This window comes from Heterocephalus glaber, unplaced genomic scaffold (assembly GCF_053883595.1).
Source record: "Heterocephalus glaber isolate CG9 unplaced genomic scaffold, H.glaber_assembly_v1.0 deba00001481, whole genome shotgun sequence".
Lineage (NCBI taxonomy): Eukaryota > Metazoa > Chordata > Mammalia > Rodentia > Bathyergidae > Heterocephalus > Heterocephalus glaber.
The window spans coordinates 39,106,571-39,123,174 of NW_028258317.1; the positions used below are offsets into that span (position 1 = coordinate 39,106,571).

Genomic DNA, 16,604 nt, shown 5'->3' on the forward strand with positions numbered 1-16,604 from the left:
TATTCTTTATTAGCCATGAAACAATATTGAAACTTCCTAGCATGGTAATCAGTATTCCTCACTATGTAGAATTATTATACCTGTTTAATCTTATTTTCAGTAACTCCAACATAATGATCCTGTTTATATCAAACACTAAGCTTTCCTTGCTTATCACTACCAATTCTGCTCACGCCATCCACACACATTAGCTCTCTGTCTAGTCTCCATTACCCTTCTCTCTAGGCACCGCCTCAAAGGTCTGAGCTCGGAAGTGGATCTATGTGCTATTCACTTAGTCCTTCAACACTGTGGTTTTATATCTTGTTAAGTCCTAGAGACGAAATGAATTGGATATGATTCTTGCACTTCCAATGAGACTTACACTCTCTACTGTGGGGTATAAAAAAGTGAAAAGAAAAAACACAAACCAAAGCTAATCAATGGCGTGACCTGAAAGACAACAAGTATGAGTTAATTACATAAAATATGGAAGGTAGAGGTGGGTGAGGGAGAAAGATCCAGGCAAAAGGAAAAGGTCCTAGAAAAGGTATGAGGCAAGAGTGCACAAGACAAATCTGAAGGACTCAGATCGGGTTCAGGTTGTAAAGAAAGATGCAGCTTATCAAAGATCATCTGACTGTTCAGATTAAGCCAGAATTTCCAATACTATAATGGTTAAATTCTTTTAGTAGTAACTCCATGCCTTGCATTACTGATCCATTTATAAATAACCTGAAATCTTTTTTTCAACTTTATTTATACTCCTTCTGGATTATATCACAGGAGCTGGATACTGCTGATGCTTAACAACGTGTGTTGTGTTCACTTGATGTTGATTACAGAAACATTTCTCTGAGCAGAGGTGGAAAATTTTGCTCACGATAGATATTTACATGGTTAAATGGTGTGCAGCTGAGAGTTTTCTTCTGTCTTTATGTCACAACAAGAAGTAAAGATATGAAAATATGTACACTTATAGATCTGTATCATCAGTACTTAATTGGATCAAACAAGGTATTTAGGTGGAGCAAAATTAATTTCATGTGTAAGGTCATAGAGATGGGAAGTTCTTTTTAGACTCATTTCCAAGTGTTTAAGTCAATCCGACATTTATACATATAACTCATTTTGTTTGTTCTCAAGAGAGTCAGCGTACTTGAGTAGCTTCAAATTCCGTTTACAGAAGGTCATTGAAGAAATTTCCTGTAGAGGATAGTTTTCAAGTTATTTGATCTTATTGACACAAAGTCAACTCAATGATGTTAAAAAATGTAATAATACATTCTTCCCTAAGAACTGGGTGTAATCCAAATAGAATCAATCTGTCTTAAGAATGAATGCAAACAAAAATGATCTGACACTTAATGTTATGAAATTGCTGAGCATTCCCAGGAATGAAGTCTGGACTTTGGTAATTAAAGTGCAAATGGAAAATCATTTCCTCTATTTGTATTGGCCACTCCAGAACACCCGAAACAACCAGTTTGCCAAGTGGGCAGGCTCGCTTCCTCTTTATCACCTGTGAAATCTCTAGATCTCTCTATCTCCATTTTCAGCAGGTGAGCACTTTATTGCTCCTTGGGAGACTTAATTAATGGTTAGTAATTTTGAATTAAAGAGTGTTGCAGACTCTAATAGGAATCATTTCAACCCACTTGATAATTAATGTCAATAAAGTAAGATGGCTGTGGCATGATAATTTAAGAACACCGAACACAGACAGCAGACATCTGTGGGATTTTGTCTTCTTATTTATCGACTGTGAACAACCATATTCTGAAGTCATTGCATAGTTCCCTTTTGTGCTGGTACCACCCTTTAAAGCCATGTTGGATTTCCATGATTGGTGCTAAGTGAAGCACCATGCAGAGATTTCTTTGTACCATTACTAGAGAATACCACCTGAATAGGTTAGGTTTTCCACTGAATCTTTAACATAATGCACAATGGTCATTAAGCACTTCTAAAAATTCCTATCCTTATTATCATGCAGGAATTGATGAAGTTTCAACTTCACCCAAGAGAAATAATCAACTGCTTCACCAACTAAGTTTCCCACCATATATGAAATTAGTCTCTTATAGTCCCACTTATAAATGTAAATTATAATATTGTTGGAGGGCAATTAAAAGGCATTGCCATGAAGTAATTAAACCAATCAAAAAGATGACTAGCTGGAAATACAGGATATACATCAGTCTAACTCTATAAGGTCATGGTCATGAAAAAAAGAGAGAGAGTATGTGTCTACCTGATACCTAAATCAGTGACAATGAACCTTTCAGAGACCAAGTGCCCAAGCTGCAACCCAAAACCCACTAATTTATCACAAGGTGCCAACCCTGCAATTAAACCCAAATATCTGATGCTGAGATTTGGCTCTCGTGCCAACAGAGAGGGCTCTGCGTGCCCGCTGCGGCACAAGTGCCATAGGTTTGCCACCACTGACCTAAATCATATCAATACAGACATAGAAGAAAATAGTTCCATGTGGTATTAGGCGCTGTGGTGGAGAATCCTGAGTTTACCCTGAAGCATTGAACACTGGTCGATGTGGTGATCAATTTATAACTTCCCAAGACACTGAAGGATGACAAATGCAGCATGGGGAATGAGACAGAATGGGAGAAATTTTAAGATCTACTTCTAAGTCCTTATTTATGTTTCACCCCTATTCAGACAGCATGTAATATGGTTGATAAGCACAGGTCCAGTGTCTACCAAAACAGTCTTTTTAATATTCTAGTTAATTTTATCCTATGGATGAAAACACATGTATAGAGAAGACTATAAATTTTTTATTTACTGGGACTTCCTTCTCACATATTTATCCTTGCATTTCCACATTAAAGATGAACTGCAACCAGTACCGCATTACAAAGCAAAACAAAAGCAAGTTTTAAAAATGAAGTAATAAACTCAAAGTTAAGAATCAGAAATATAAAAATTACACTATTTCATTCCTCAGGGTTCATACCTCTACCATAGCTCCTGGTAACCAGTAATCCTAGCCAGATTAAAGAAAAATAAGTAGATAGTTTTCAAGAGTTAATTCAATATATGGATTTTATTATTAAATGGAATCCCCCAAAGAAATGTGTTTGAATTTTGAAAACTAAATTTAACGTGGATCATGGTAAGAGTGATACTATAGCTTGATTCATTACTCTCTTGGTCACAGGATCAGGCAGATGGCTATTATTAATGGACACATTTATAGGTCAAATACTATATTTTAGCACATATATGCTACAAATATATTTAATATACGCTGCAAATGGTATATTCATTGTCTAATTATAATCTTGTAACTTTAGGACTGAGGAAAAAGGATATGCAGTAAATGACAGTGCCTTGTAAACTATGCAAAACATACTTAATGCAAAGTTATGGCTCACATGAGAAGTCGTTTTAAGACAAAAGAGTACACAAAATATTTTTTTCTCCTGTGTCTTTCTCTGGTTCTCAGAATATTTGCTTTGCTTAAATATTACAATATTGTTGTTACTTCAGCTATTAATTAAATTAAATTTATGGAACACTACATATGGAACAAAATCTTCCTGTTATTATTTTATACTTTTACATGCATCAGAAGTTCTAGGTGAAAAAATGACTTAGTAAGAACAGAATTTCCAGCATTAAGCCAAGAGGAAGGTGAGACGATGAGAGTTTGTTCTTCTAATTGGCCTTGTTATGCTTCAAGGAGCCCCACACAACTAACTGGATGCTGTTCCCTGGTAGGCTTCTGTGTGATGACCACTGGCAGTGTGCTGCTGGGAAAAAACTCTTAGGACAGGTCTGAACTCAGCAGGAAAAAGTGATGTAAGTCATTAATTGTGTCATTAGTTTTGTAATAATGTACACAGGAGGGGAGAAACAAAACATTCATGCCCCATAAACTGTTACTGTTTTGGATATGTGCTCATTGACATTGTATTTAGAAGCAAAATGATATCATTCCCCAATTCTTAAGAAAGCTGAAGAGTGTAGGAGAGGGGTGAGGAAGGGGGGTGAAGGAGAAAGAGAGGGAGAGGGAGGGGAAGGGGGAAAGATGGAGAGACAGGGAGAGGAAGAGAGGGAGGGAGAGGGGGAGGGAGCTGGAGAGAGAGATAGACAGAGGGAGAGGGAGAGAGAGAGGTCCTTTAAAAAGCACTCAAAGACTCCGGCTAGGGAAAGAAGGCAATGGCAAATGTTACATGTTAACATTTAGGAGAGTCCAGGTGAGGGGCATATAAGTGATTTTTGGTCTTATTTTTGCAACTTTTATGTGAAGTCTAAAACTATTTCAAAATAAACCATTTTTCTTATAGTTGGAATTTCTTATAGTATGATATAAATGAGAAAGGCTGAAATTGAAAACAGCAAAAATCCCTTGTAGTAGGGAAGGTGCTAAGACTAATGCCTTTGGTAAAGCCAGTGTTTAAAACGTTCAGTAGAAGCACACACACAGCAGCTGGTTTAGTTACAACACTAGAATATTTCACAGTTTGCAGAGGACTGTAATATTGATTATTCCCAAGGTAGGCTTGAAGAGTTAACCCCACAATTGGCTTGTTATAGAAGTGAGTCTGGCTGAAGCCTATGTGCTGAGGTCAGGGTAACTCGCACCCAAATTCTGTTTCCACAACTAAACCTTCAGACTAGAAGGACAATGTTCCAATTACAATCATATATTTTGTCTATTCTGTTCCTAATATGAGAATGCTTTGTCTTGTCCTTTATGACCCTTGTTTACATTAATTTCCATAGAAACCACACGTTGCCTTTACCCCCATTGATTGCCAATAAATGTCAGCGCCTGGGACCGTCCAGTGCCTTTGTCGGTTGCCCCAGCATTGGTCATCCTGGCACCTCACTTTCTCTCTCTTAGTTCTGTCTCCTACTGTGTTCTTTTTCTCAGGCCTGCATCACACACTGGGCAGGTGGGTCCTGGAACCTGACTACAGGGATCTCCGACAGTTAATTATTTTTAATCTTTCTAATTTAATGTCAAAGTAAAATAAAAAGATTGATTCTTTGAACTCCTACCAATTTTAGAATGGTATAATGAAGACTCAAGAAACCCTGTTTTCCTATCTATCCATTCAGCACAGCAGTCTGGACACTCCTCCCGCGACTCTCGCTACACACTTCCTAAAGGCCTCAGACCCTTTGGGTGTCATGTGCCCTAGGTCACCCCATAGCCATAAACCTCCCATTCTCTCCTGAGGGACAGTCAGAGAATCCATGCTCCAATGCCACCCCACTGCTAGGACTGGCTGCCAAAGGAAATGACTTGTTTCCAGCCAAAATCTATAGAGAACACCACGATATAGATATAGATGGTATAGATTCAGACCTAGGGATAGATAATATGCAATGATGTAAATCTTTTTCTTTTTTTCTTTGAAATTCTTTCCTTTTACGTGAAACCTAAGAGTTTCATTCAAGAGTATGAAAGAGAATGACAGTGCCTAGTAAGTGGATTTTTTGTGCACATTCGAGTGAAGAAAAGCAATGTCCTTTCATTGCTATACTCTGCCAACTATTCTGGGCACATTGGATCCTAAGTATGGCACTATCTGAACATAGAGAAGACCCTGCACCCAGAAGAAATTCTCCTTGCACCATTTCTCAGAAGGCAGAAATGTTATTTTATTTCTGAAGCCAAGTGTCATGATTACAGACAGCAGAAGGATGTTTGAGACTTTCAATCGCCAGAAATCTAAGTTCCAAGTGATAGGGCTTGGATGCTGGGTGGGAAATGAGCTTTAGGTTCTTTGGCTCACTCCAAAAAGCAAATGTTGCTATGTGCCCCAAATGCAAAAACTGGAAGCAGGACTAAGGAGCATTTTAGATCACATATTATACAAACATTTGGCCCCCGAATATAGGGCATTGGGGAAATACTAGCATTACATAGTCATAGGTGCTGCCCTCAAAGTGATTGTATGGTAGGAGAAAAAGAGAGTGGGCAATATTACTAACCATTTCAGAAAATAGAAGCTAAAATTTGATGTAACAGAAAGTAAGACTTGTCAGACTTCCACCCTGTGGGGAGCTTAGCCCCAGAGACTTCTAGACATCTTTACACAGTAACATCCTTTAGCTGTAGAGAGATTTTGTCAATGCTGAGTATTAATCTGCCAATTACTCATTCAGTTTTATAGTGTGACCTAAAACTACTGATCTAAGTGATAAAATTAAGTTATACTTGACGGTTCCTGTACATTATTTTTTGCAATAACATTTTATAAATTGTTAAATGAAATGGTAGAAGACTAGAATATGGTTTCTGACTTGTCCATGTTTGCTGTCTAATCCTATCAAAGGGCTTTATCTGTGGTTTATTTATAATACTTTTCTGATGTTGGCAAGGATTAATTTTCTGTCTAATAACCTATAAGAGCATTAACCTGAGTCCTATTAATTTCTATTCATTTTTTTTCCTGGTAGAAAGCACAAGGCTCTCATAAACTGCTATAAAGGAACGTTAGGATCTTTTGTAAATATTTGAGAATAGTTGTCCACGCTATTACCCTTCTTACAGTAAATCTCTCCAAGGCTTGCTTTAGCCACTATGACTAAAGTCTGAATGGCTCTGTTGGTTATTAACTCATTCTACATAGAGAATGTTCCAAGGTCGAAGTGAGCGGTTCTTACTTGGACACCAGTTATTCCAGATGCTACTTCTGTGAAGAGATGCTCATTATTAGAGTTAGTGATTCACATGAGTGTGTGCAGGAAAACAAATTATTTTACAGACTGCCACACCCCTTACTATGAAATAGAATGAAAATAAGGGAAAACAAAGGGAAAAAACCTCTCATCTCGTCTTTTCTAATAGAAGTCAAAGAACTAAACCACTAATAAAATGGGCAGGCCAAAGTCACAAATTCTCAATGAGTGTTTACTATTTAAAAGGTAGAATCCTAGCTTCTTCACATATATTAATCTCATTTTAAAAATTATGTGCCCAAAGACAACCAGTGGGAAAACGGCAGGGTTGCTGGTTACTTGGGTTTAGTTTTACCTTATTCTAAAACCCATACTCTTTGATTTTTTTAATTTTCTAAATTCTACTTATCTATCTATAGTTTTTAACATAATATAATATAAACATAGGTCAGGAAAACTGGACATAATACAAGAGTTACACAAGAAAACAATATTACCCATAATCTCACTAATCACTGCTGTGTTATAAGGCATTTCCTTCCAATATTTTTTTCTAGGCATATATATATTGATAATCAGGTTCCGTCTTCCATAAATAATTGTTTTTTGGTACCAGGGGTGGAACTCTGGACCTTGTGCTTGAGAGGTAGGCACAGTGCCACTGAGCTAAATCTTTGGCCCTTCCATAAATAATTTTAATGACATAATTTTAATACCCACAAAATTTATATCATATGCACATAAATAACCTAGTTATTTTGTTTATTTATTATTGGTTATTTTTATTTATTTATTATTGGTCATCTAGTTAATTCTTTTTTTTCAATCATACAAAATACTAAATGTACACATCAACTATATTTTTGTATAAAGTCATTTTTATTCCCACAGATTAAATTCCTGTATCATTACTAGCAGCAGAATTGGTAGGTCAGTCTTTTTCTTTTAAAACATACAGCAGTAAGTTCATCTCTAAAAGTGCTTTTCAACATTCACTTCCCCCAGCAAAGCAGAGGACTACATATTACTCTTTAAATCTGGCAGTGCAGGGCACTGCTATTCTCTTATTTTTGCCAGGAAGGCCCAAAAATCTTTTATTTTAGTCACACAAACATGAGAAGCACATTGGGCTTTCTTTGTATTTTATTCCTAATCCAGCTTCCCTTTAAAGTTAGGAGTGTAGTACTGGCATGATGATGGAATCTGTTCTCTGATGAAAATTAGAATTGCCGATCCAAAAATTCAATGAATAGAGGAGGCCACTTTCCAATGAAAACGGAAAAGATCTAACAGGGAAACCCATGAAGTCCCTATCACTGAAGATGTTCAAACAAAGAGACATAATCAACCAGTTAGGATGCCAGTGGAGAATTGATCCAGACCAGTGGTGGCGAACCTATGGAACTCATGCTGCAGATGCTGCAGCAGGCCCGCAGAGCCCTCTCTGCAGGCACGTGAGCCAAGCCGCCCGCAGCTGAGCATCAGATATTCAGGTTTAGCTGAGAGTCAGCGGCACTTGGCGATAAGTATGTGGGTCTTGGGTTGCAGTTTGGGCACTGGGTCTCTTAAAGGTTCGCCATCAATGACGATCTATAAAGTTACTACCCATTCTATGGCTTTCTGATTCTGGAGATTTTTTATTCTTGCACTGCCTCAGCAAGTGCAAAGTTTATGATAAAAATGAGACTGAAGGCTGCTTGTTTTTCCCTTCCTTTCTTTCTTCTATCCTTCTCTCCTTTCACCAACAATCAGGCCAAAGTTAAAATACTAAAGTTATACTTTGAAGCAGTGTGTCAATAAAAAAAAAAAAAAAAGATCAATGGAAGATAATTTGTTAAACCTAGAAAATAGCTGCAATACAAGCTCCTAAGAGTCTCAATTAATCTACTGATGCATAATCTATAAATGCATAACTACCTGACTGTAGAGCTAAAGCTACAGAAAAAATAGGTATGTTTGCATGTATTCAGAGTTATCACTTGGGATGTAGGAAACTTTTATTTCCCATAATAGAACTTTTTATACCATTTGCATGTTTTAGCAAAAGTGGGTATCATTTTAACGATAATAAAATTTTTATGAAATTAGCAGAAAAACTAAAATGAACTTCACATAAATAAAAGCCAAAACAGAAACTATACTATGATTAAATATTCAGCATGGGAATTCCAGGTGATTTTCTCAATACAGTAACCTTGAAAGATAAGCTACAGCATTAAGGGGCCTACTTCCTTCTTGGGGTTTTGTTCTCAAGCTTTGCATGGTGGGCACAAAAATGAATTAGTATAGAAAAGTTCAGTTACTTGTAAATGTCTTTTGCCAAAGCACCAGGGAATCTTATAATACGAGTCTTCACTGGCAACTACTGCGATACAGCAGAGAGATCTCACAGTTTGGAAGGCTGGTTTTAAAACATTTTTTATGAGTTTACTGAGGTGGATATTAATATACCAACAATTTTATTCTGTTTAGAACACTATCTGTAATCATTCAAAAATGCCTGATAACATAATAAATTGTTGTTATATAAAATGGAGTAAATGAAATCCAAATCCAAAATGGAGTAAATGAAATTCTTACACTTTATGTAAGAATATATGTGCACATATATACAAGCGAAGGCATGGATATGACATGAGAGGACTCACCCCAAGCTGTAAGCAGCAGCTTCCTCTGGGGAACAGTGCTGGCTGAGAAGTTCAGTACCAGGTGAAGTGGAGCTTTTATTTTTCTCTTTATTACATGTGTCTTTATTTTTGCAGCTTTACAATGAGAAAGCAGGTACTTGATTTTTAAGGAAGAAGCTATAGTATTTTAAAAAGAATACCGAAAGATATATTGAATAGATATGTGATGAAATTACTATAAAATGTCCATTCACCACACTCGGGCACTTTACACCCATAAGGGTGGGGGATCTGCCTGCAGTCAAGCTCAGAGTGGTTGTCTTTTGAATGAATCAGCCTAAGTCCTCCACGTGTACTGATTTTGTCAAGTAACCTAACCTCCATCAGCCATAGTTACCTTATCTGTAAAATGAACATAAGGCATGACCATACATAAAACCCAGTACAAAATGTTGCCCCTTTAAAAATGAATTTTTTCTATTTGAAAGTCTAAGACCAAGACCTTCGAAACACGTCTGAAAATATGACCTTATTTTCTTCTGTGAATTCTATAAATGTAGTCTATATTGAGCACAGTGGGGTTCAACTGTGCATCCGGAAAGTCAAAACAGTGCCAGGCAACAAGTATTATGCCAGGTGGACAGGATAATCCAGTGCCAGTGAGAGGAGCAGTACTTTGAAAATACTGCTTAAGGAGGCAAAAGATGAAGTGAGGATTCCCAGTTCCTGTTCTTCCTAGTGAGTCACCCAAGGTTCACGGTTCACCCTTGTCGTCTCTGCAGGAAGTAAAATGGAATGGTCTGTAAACCCCTGAATCATGGTCCCTGGGAGCTCCACTGCAGGGCTCTGAGCTTTCAGCTCATCCAGGACAATGGCAAAAGGAACGGGTATGGCTGTTGGCATAAAGGTCGCATCTGGGTATGTTCATCCCTGTTTTGAGTGTTCCTAAGTCAGTGGCTCTATGCAGTACTTACACCTCTTGGGAGGGCTTATAGTAAAATAAAGCATATGTTCTTACATGTTTAATGTTCTGAAATTACAGAAAAAGAGCAGACAGCTGTATCTAATGCTGGGTGACAACATGAATGCCAAGGTATTCTAAAACTGATGGATAGCCGAAAAGTTGTGAATAGCACAGGCTCAGATGTGAACCTCAGCCTTGGTTGTCTCCTTACCCTCTTAAGCAATAACTTCAACAGAACTCAATGGTTCATCTACAAAATCGTAAAAATTATTTTTAGTTAAAAGATAATTTTAAGGTTTCTGTAGAATAATACATATATAATGTCTGACTAATACAATGTCTTACATACTAGAAAGACTCACTACAAGTAAGCGAATAATGCTCTCAGTTCTGAGACTTACTGGGCTTCCTGACGTGAAGTTCTAAAATTTAACATTTGCTACTAAATAATCAACAGCATGCTTAGCACAGTGTACATTTATAATAAATGCTAAAAATCAAGATTTTCAGTTGTACTCATGCTGGGAAAGGCTGCACACATTTCTTTTCCTCTTTTGCAGATATATGGTTCAGTAGATCTTAGGACCAAGAGGCTACAGCAGTCGTCTGGGAGGGGAAAAGCCTGGACCTCATCAATCCAAAGCACACTGGCCATCTAGACTATTTTCCTATGATCAGCAAAAGAGCATGTCATCAACATAATGCCCCTTACCACCCTTTCCTTCCTATTTTAAAAAGCCTGCATAATAGTAGTTCTGTTATAATATTTCACTGGATTCTTACACTGCCTTAAGAGAGATGTTTCTACGTTTTGGTAACAGGACAGCCTCATCCCAGAGTGGGAATGTGACTTCTTCCACGCCACTCACTAGTCAAGAGATGCCTGGTGAGAGGGCCACTGAGCCCCAGACAGGTCCTTCCGCCTGCGAGAGAAGCTGAAAATCTGCACAGACAAGTGGCCCCAGCAGGCAGCAGAGTGCTGTTGATTTCTTCCCTGCCCTGCTCTAGACTTGCTTGAAACCCCAGCTTATCTGGCCCTGAAACCTAAGAAGATTTCAAACTGAACCAAACTGAATGGAACCAAATAGCCACCATTTGAGTAGTGAAGGAACAGCTTTGAAGAGAAAATAGTCAGGACCCAGAGATATCCCAGTTTATGAAGTAGTGTTTGAACTGAATTTTAATATATGAGAAAATCTGGTGTGACTCATCAGTACAATAGAAGGTAAAGTGCCTATTTTTAGGTCATCATAGAAATCAGCTTCTTCACTTTAAAGCCCACATGTACACAGTCTTCTTGATCTAGCAGTATGACTTGCTTGTGTAACCTGAGTGGATGATGAATCCTTTGTCAGAAAATGTTCTTCACATGAGGACCAAACTTTCTGAAATGCATTCCTACACACAGGGAGCGGCTCAACAATTTTGAGAAGTGTCACTATTTTCAAGTTATGTGTAAGTCTTCTAAATTATGTCGGAGTTTCTATTAGAATGACATTACTGCCTATGTCTGCTCTGTTGCCAATCTGTGAGCCACTGATTATGGAAATATGTTTTGACAAGATTTATTAGATTAAGCCAATTTATTAACATTCCATGGGCAAAAAGACAAGAGAAGCCCCTGTAGGAATCAGATTACCTCATTTCCTTGATGTCATTCTCCCCAATATTAAAACATTTTTTTGCAATACTTACCAGCACTTTTAATTCCCTGCACATGGAACATTTCTGCTAGTTATCTCCTCAGGTATATCTGTCTCAAAGTTTGTATCTAATCTGCATAAGACATCAGGAACCTGCTGAGATGTTGGTTTGTAATCTTTTCTCTGGCCAAATTATATCCTCATATTATCTTTCTAGTTATCTTTCAGAACTCATCAGGAAGATGCCTTTCACTTTTAAGCTTCTATCTAAGGGTATCTGAATAATAAAAGTCTTCTAGCCTACACTGCAGCATGCCCAAAGCAATTGTGAAATTAGATCAATGAATTATTCACTTTTTAAAGAGAATTTTAAATTTTTATTTTTTGTTTTAATTACAAAAGCAAGCAAGCCACTTAAAATGGGGAAAAGGCAACAATGAACAAGAGAAAGTGTTGATAAAAATCAAATATAAATCTACCATTTTATAAAATTTTTAAATATTGACTTATATTCTGCTATCATTTATGCATTTATTCTGCATATATGTGCATTTGTGTGTCTAATTCTAAATGTTGCTTAGAAAACTATTAGATAGAAGGTGTGTAACCAGGTGAGACACTGTATTTGATTAATAGTAAGAAGGGATCATCACTCACTTGGTGTTTCTTACACTTCACGATTCCTCAGCTGCTATATACACCATTGCCCAAAATGTGGAAATTGGGACACAGTATTTTCTAGCCAGTTTTCATAATGGCATTGCACTACCCTAAGATTGGTAAACTGCCTTTCCATAACATAGAACTCACTGGAGTTCAGAATGTGGCATCAGTGGGGAGGACACTTTGTACCCCAAACTTCACCTCGATTTTCTGAATGGTAACTGTCTAGGAAGGCTGACTTGGGACAATGCATTTGGACCACTTGTAATTTCATTTCCTATTTTTCAGCGATGGTCATCACTAGCTTAGGTATTTCCGACTTCTTCCAGAGTAAGTTGATCAAAAGAATTTTCACTCTCCAACTATAAGCATGATATAGGGATACAGAAGTAACACTAAAACCTTTGAATAGCCTGAAAGAAGACACAATATTTATTACTAGATGCTGAGACAGGTTTTGATAGAAATTATTTACATTTATTGGAAAAAAAGATTTTCTCTATTATGAGATCCTTTAAAACATATGGCAGTATTTAATAACCAATAAAGTGCCATTCTTAAGAAAAATTTTCAAAACAAGTCTTTCTGTGTACAGGGAATGAAAACTCCAAACCCAAGACTGCTGGAGCTGGCTCAGTCACTAGTTGTTCTGCGCCTCAGGGTCAGAGGCCAGCCTGGCTACTTGGGAACTTCACTATTTCCAACTACCGGATGAATCCGCATCTAAGGTTGGCCCTGACACATCTTGAGGGCTTGTCTGTGGCTCTTCAACCACTCTACAGGGTAGTGAAATATCAGTATCGTGGATGTACAAGAGCTATGCTGTATTTCAAAGAGAAATTGCTGGAATCTGCACGGGGAGGGAAGAAAAGCAGAGCAGGCACGCAGAGTACGATGCACTGAGTTCAAGTTGTGACTCTATCTCATGGGTGATGTGGCTTTGGCCTCCTCCCTCTGACACTCTGAGTCACAGGGACCTCTGAAAATGCAGACAAAACCCCTCCTCTTCCCAGCCTCACCTTAGGTTCAGAAGATACACAGACACTAAAACCCTCTGTGAGTGGAGCAACGAGTGGACAGTCTGCACGCAAGGCCCAACCCTTATATCCAACCTCAAGGTACATTTCCTGTGTGCATCTCCGCATTTGTTTATCATGTCATCAAATGTCCTTATTTCTAAATTAAAGAGAAAACCCCTCACAGGGGGAAATGTGTTGCATCCCCAAACATCATGAAGACTACCCTGCCTGTGAATGCTCTTTTCCAGTATGTTCCTTTTATGACACAATCCGAGCTGCTACAAGTTTCACCATGAAGAAGCTGGGCCAAAGAACCTCTCTCTTCAATCTCTTCTCCAGCTCGCCCGCTTTCTAACTCGTCTCGCCGCAGTTCACAGACAAGAGCCAGGGGAAGTGTCCATAAAGACACTGAGGAGAATGAGGCCTCAGACTCACTCCCTGCAGGGGCATCCCCTGTGCTGTCCCTGGTCTGCACAGCCAGGCTTCTCTCCTGGGGTCCCCAACAGCTCAGGCGCAGCTGAGGGAGTGCTCAGGGAGGAGGGCCCAGCGCAGGCCCAAGCTGGGTAGGTCCCAACCACCCAAGAGGAGACCAGTGAAGAGCTCAAAACAGTGCTAGGAGGGAGGAAGGACTGCACTCGCATCTGTCAGATGCTTGTAACATAATCGCCAACTCCACCAAAAAACAAGTCCTTTTCTCCGCGGTTGAGCTGCAGCTGGGATTGGAGCAGGCACAAGAGTTATGGAAAGCGGGGTGCAAAGGTCTTTGGCAGGGGTCTGTCTGCGCTTACACTCAATCCCTTCCTTCTGGACTCCCAGGGCCAATGTTGACATCTGCTCCGTGGGGCACTTTAGTGGCCTGCAAAGTCTGACAGAAAAGCATCTGTTCTGGTGTGAATTATTCTTAATCTATAGGACTGAGGCTTCGCATACAAATGATGATGAACAGTCAATCTGCATTCTGCTGTTTTACTGGTGTTTTTTTTTTTCTTAATTATTAGCATGTTGATTATAAATGGCAAGATCAAGTTTGGAGAAATAGATTTTAATCAACTGAAATTTTCATTAAGAAAAAGATGTTTGAAAGATATCCTTCGTTGAGAATGATCACATTTTTCCTTACCCTATAGAGTTCCTCAACGCGCTTGGGTCGATACAGTATGGGTAAAAAATGGTAAGCTTCTCCACTTTTCCATTTTGTGTTTTCAGCACCAGTTAAATTTGAGAATATAGTAAATGCTTAATAAATACTTACTGAAGGACTACTATGTATAACTCGTGCACCTGTGTTTAGACAGTGAGGGCCACTGTTGAAACCTTTCCTCGCCTGAAGCTAGTAGAAAATGATGATTTGTGTTCATTCTCTTCGAGGGGTTCAGAAGAGAATATTCTCCCACGGCCCATCTCTATAAAAATCTAAGGCAAAGTGACTGCCCGAGAACTGTCAGGTAAGTGAGGGTCTGGTCTACCACATCCGGGGTAGCCAGCGTCACCGACCACCCACGCCCCACCGTCCCACCCTCAGGACCCCGCGAGCCTCAGGAGGACGGAGGCCGGGAGCCTAGGCGAGCCCTGCTCTCGGCGGGGTCAAACAGCGGTCGGGCCCTTCCGAGCTCCGAGCCGGCGGTGGGCAGCATTGGCCCGCGGCCTGGACAGCGGCAGCCGCAGCGGGAAGAGACACCGCCAGGAGCCGGGCCGAGCGAGCGGGGCAGGAAGGCGCCGCAGGCCGGGCCGTACGCGCTCCGCAGAGGCGAGCGGAGTCCGCGCTGAGTGAGGCCGGGCGCAGCCCCGGGCCCCCAGCCCCAGGCCCCCCTGATCCCCGGCCCCCCGAGCGCACTCACCATCTCCCGCCGCAGGAGGTGCAGCTTAGCTTCCAGCCTCTCCAGGGCGCTGGCGGCGCCGTGGCGCGGGGAGGGCGAAGCGCAGAGCGGGAAGCTGGCGCAGCCGCGGCTCCGAGCGCAGCCCCCACGGGGCTCCCCGTCCGGGTCCCCGGGCGCCGGCTCCTCCCCGCGGAGCGAGCGCGCCAGGCTCTCGGGGACTTTGCGCCCCAGCTTCAGCTCGATGTCTCGGAGATCTGGGAGCGGGCCGTCTTCCATGACTTTCCCGGAGCGGTGTCCACGGGCCGGAGACACGGCGGAGGCCGGGCGGCCCCGGCCTAGAAGCCCACAGCGCGGTCAGCAGCTCCCGCCCAGCCCCGCTGCCTTCGGCGACCCGAGCGCGCAGTGCGCTCCATGGGCGCCCGCACGGGACGTGCCGGCTCGCGGACCGGGGCCTCGGCGACTCCTCCGACCCTCGCCTGGGGTGCTCCAGACCGCCTCGGTCTCTGCCCTTCCGGCTACCCCACCGCAAAGTTGAGCTGTTGTTGCAGGGAGGTGATAAAGCGGGTACTACCGACCAAAAGAAAGGAGAGGGAAATAAATCCGGGGTGGGCTTTCTGGGGGGGAAATACACATTATAAAACTCCGCGCTCACATCCCTGAACTGGTGACCGGGAGCCCATCGGGCCCTACACAGCACAACAGCGATGTGCCCACATCACCGGGCCGCTTCTGTCTCCGGCCCTTGTCTCCGGATCGTCAGAACCGATCCGGGCCAGGGAAGAGGACGCCGGTCTGCGCGGTGCACTCGGCTTGGCTCCTACCCAGGGCAGGTGGCTCCGCAGGACTCCAGCGGCGTCCCTGACGCACCAGAAACACTCCTCTTCCCCTTCAGCCTGTCTGATCCCAGCCCCTGAGCTCCTCCGAGCCTCAGAAACTTTAAACTCTGCTGGCAGGTGGACCCGGCCAGGGCCAGCCCTTACCATATATCACAGACAAGAAGGGCAGCGGGGATTTTCCCAGCCCTGCTGCTAGGGGCAGAGTTTCCAGGCCCTGGTTTAGTAGGGAGAACCCGTATCGTGGTTTTTAGTTTGCTGGACAAATTGCCAGGTGGCTACAACCCTTACAATAATTTTCTTTTAATTATTGAGGGGAGAGTGACTTTGCTTTTGGTGTTGCTTCTCATCCCCTTCCTTCCTAAAAGCAAACACATCTAAAAGCCTTTTCTCATA

At 41.2% G+C, this 16,604-nt stretch overlaps 1 protein-coding gene across 2 annotated transcripts in view; it reads right to left on the minus strand.

The window, feature by feature from the left end:
• The window catches only part of Lurap1l (leucine rich adaptor protein 1 like), a 46,410-nt gene extending 30,093 nt beyond the window's left edge, over positions 1 to 16,317 (minus strand). Inside the window, exons 1-2 of one of the 2 annotated variants that reach the window (XM_004838294.3) lie at positions 16,197 to 16,317; positions 15,397 to 15,942 (exon numbers count right to left, since the gene is read on the minus strand). In XM_004838294.3, the coding sequence (XP_004838351.2) occupies positions 15,397 to 15,651 (255 nt within the window). In that variant the 5' untranslated portion in view covers positions 15,652 to 15,942; positions 16,197 to 16,317. Of the gene's footprint in view, positions 1 to 15,396 lie in introns of both variants that reach the window. The other variant, XM_087183968.1, reaches the window with a different exon arrangement.
• Positions 16,318 to 16,604: the final 287 nt, after the last annotated feature.